At 40.8% G+C, this 2,713-nt stretch overlaps 1 protein-coding gene across 1 annotated transcript; it reads left to right on the top strand.

Annotated features, from left to right (window-relative positions):
* Positions 1-364: 364 nt before the first annotated feature.
* Positions 365-1,330, top strand: LOC125897850 (odorant receptor 131-2-like). The gene has a single exon (XM_049591305.1). It carries the CDS (start codon positions 365-367, stop codon positions 1,328-1,330), a length of 966 nt encoding a protein of 321 aa, XP_049447262.1.
* The last annotated feature ends 1,383 nt before the right edge of the window (positions 1,331-2,713 follow it).

Below are 2,713 nucleotides of genomic sequence, written 5' to 3' on the forward strand. Positions count from 1 at the left end.
GAATGCAACAAAGTTGGAGAAAGATGTTCCTCTGTTTTAGAAGGCATCACATGACCAGGATACTGACAAAGAATGGCAGAGAGATGATGTGATAGTGTGACATGAAATGGGTGGAATGACAGAGCTCATATATAGTCTGTGAGGGTAGGCAAACCTTACAGACGAGCTCTGCTCACACAGCAAGAAGCACAGATTGAACCTGCTAACTGTCTGCAAAGGTGAAATGTGTCTGCATGATTTCAGATTTTTCTTATAAACTCAACAGGCATGTCTGCTGATGTTGGATCTTTGTTGCTGTGGGCATACAAACGGGAAGGTATTAATTGTGTTTTACATCAATTAATGGTTTAATTGCTTCTCTAAAATGTTGTATGCAAATCAATCTTTGATCAATGTCACTGCTGGACAAATGTTTCAGGGCATTCTAGAGAGAGTAATGCTTTCCACTCTGACTACTTTACCATGCTGTGTGTTTCTCTTCATTAACGGGGTCATGTTATTCACTTTGAGGAGTAAAACAGTATTTCGTGAGACCTCTCGTTACATTCTTCTGTTTAACCTTCTCTTTGCAGACACTGTACAAATGGCACTGAGTCAGTTACTGTACCTACTGGCTGCTTGTAGAATAGGACTGACATATCCTGTGTGTGGTGTTCTCATCATGCTTGCTGATCTTACAAATGATATCTCTCCTCTCACACTGGTGGTGATGTCTCTGGAGAGATATGTAGCTGTGTGCTACCCACTGAGGCACTCTGCCATCATCACCATCAGAAACACAGCAGTGGCTATCGTTGTGGTTTGGATCTTCAGTTTGCTAAATATCCTCACTCGAGTTCTGTTACTGTTAGAATTTCCATTTGAAGATCTGGAGAGTCTGCAGATGAAAGATTATTGTGCCAAAATATCCATGTTTCTTGACCCAATGTCTGAGCATTATGACAAAGCATACACTTATTTTGTGTTTGTATCAGCTGGTGTGGCAGTCACTTCTTCCTATATCGGTGTAATAATAGCAGCCAGGTCAGCCTCCACAGACAAAGCTTCAGCCCGGAAGTCTCGTAACACACTGCTGCTTCATCTGGTGCAGCTGGGTCTCAGTCTTGTGTCAACTATGCACAACTCAATGCTCATAGCTCTTTCAAGAATTGTACCAAGGCTAGTATTTGTGCGCTCCGCAACTGTTTTTTATGTGTGTATTTTCATCTTCCCCAGATGTCTGAGTTCTCTCATTTATGGCATAAGAGATCATACCATCAGACCTGTCCTCATGTACCATCTATGCTGTCGACTGAAACTCTCAGTCGTCTCAGCCAAGGTCTCATGTTAGACTTCATGAAATGGATTAGGCTTTGTATGTGCTTGTAAATGTAGTATATAAGTAAACTATATAACTATAGTAATAACCCAAAGAGGAGTGTGTCCTTGATTAAGCAAGAAATAATTGAAAAACACAAGTTTCTTAATAACCACTTTGAACCATCAATATTCAGTCTGGCTTTTTGGAGGAACTGGAGGACAGAAACAGCCTAATAAATGCAGACAGTGGAAGTCTCGCCATTCTTCTTGTTGTTTTTTCAAACATTTTTTGTATTAGACTTCTTTTGTAAAACAAAACAAAATAAAAGGAACATACTGAGACACAATAAACGAACACTAATTACAGTCAACCCAACAAATCAAAGCGAGATAAAAACAAAAACATAAATAAAAGCAGGACTCCAGGGACCCTGGGGTGGACAGCCATCGATACACTTTGTACTTCAATATCATATCCAGCTATAATTATACATAATTTTTCAAGGTCACTTCTGTGATTCCTGACTTCAACCGTGATGATTAAATGGCACCTAGTATTTAAAGAAGGGTTCCCAGAGAGAAAGCTTGAAAAGTAAAGACACTTGTTACTGTATGCAGCCACTACAAGTTGCTTTTGAGCAATACCTCAGCTTTGACTTGTTCAGTTTTGCTGTTGACAAATCAATAATACTGCCAGTCTTAAACCAGTGCTCCCCAAAATGTTACTGAAAAAATTATTCACATCTTGATTTTACACCAAGGCTACTGTAATACTTTATTTACTTACCTGAATGATGCAGTAGTTGACCATTTACAGTGCAGAATGCAGCAGCAAGGCTGACACAGATGACATGTCTCTTCAATCTTGGCTGAATTACAAAGGTTCAAGAGCTGATAACCAAATGTTTTTAAAGTTCCAAGACTGAGGCTTAAGACAAAGGGGGCTCATGCCTGTGCTATTTTTTGCTGTAGAACAAACTCATCAAACGTATGACACCGGATTTCCACTGGATGTGTGTCCATTGCAGAACGGCAGCACTTGTTATCCGCTGCGTGCTCCGCCGTCCGTCAATACCCACCGGCTGCGTTTGCTGTGCGGTGCGGTGCAGCTCCGCCGGAAGACATCTCGGTGCACTGCCATGATTAATATCTCCTCGTCCATGGTGTTCATGGGGTGAAATGACGTCTGAAAACCTCTGGACTGTTGACTTCAGGCCTGCCTCTGCCCATTATGTAGTTTTTAAGGTGTAGTGCAGGGAAATATGATCTGCTGTGAACACTGTGTATTTTATTTTGAAATTAACCGGATGTTTTATCGTGTTTCTGTGCACGACTTCCTGCCCCGCACGATCAATCAATCAATCAATCAATCAATTTTATTTATACAGCCCAATATCACAAATCACAATTTGCC

The sequence above is a fragment of the Epinephelus fuscoguttatus genome, linkage group LG12, assembly GCF_011397635.1.
Source record: "Epinephelus fuscoguttatus linkage group LG12, E.fuscoguttatus.final_Chr_v1".
Taxonomy (NCBI): domain Eukaryota; kingdom Metazoa; phylum Chordata; class Actinopteri; order Perciformes; family Serranidae; genus Epinephelus; species Epinephelus fuscoguttatus.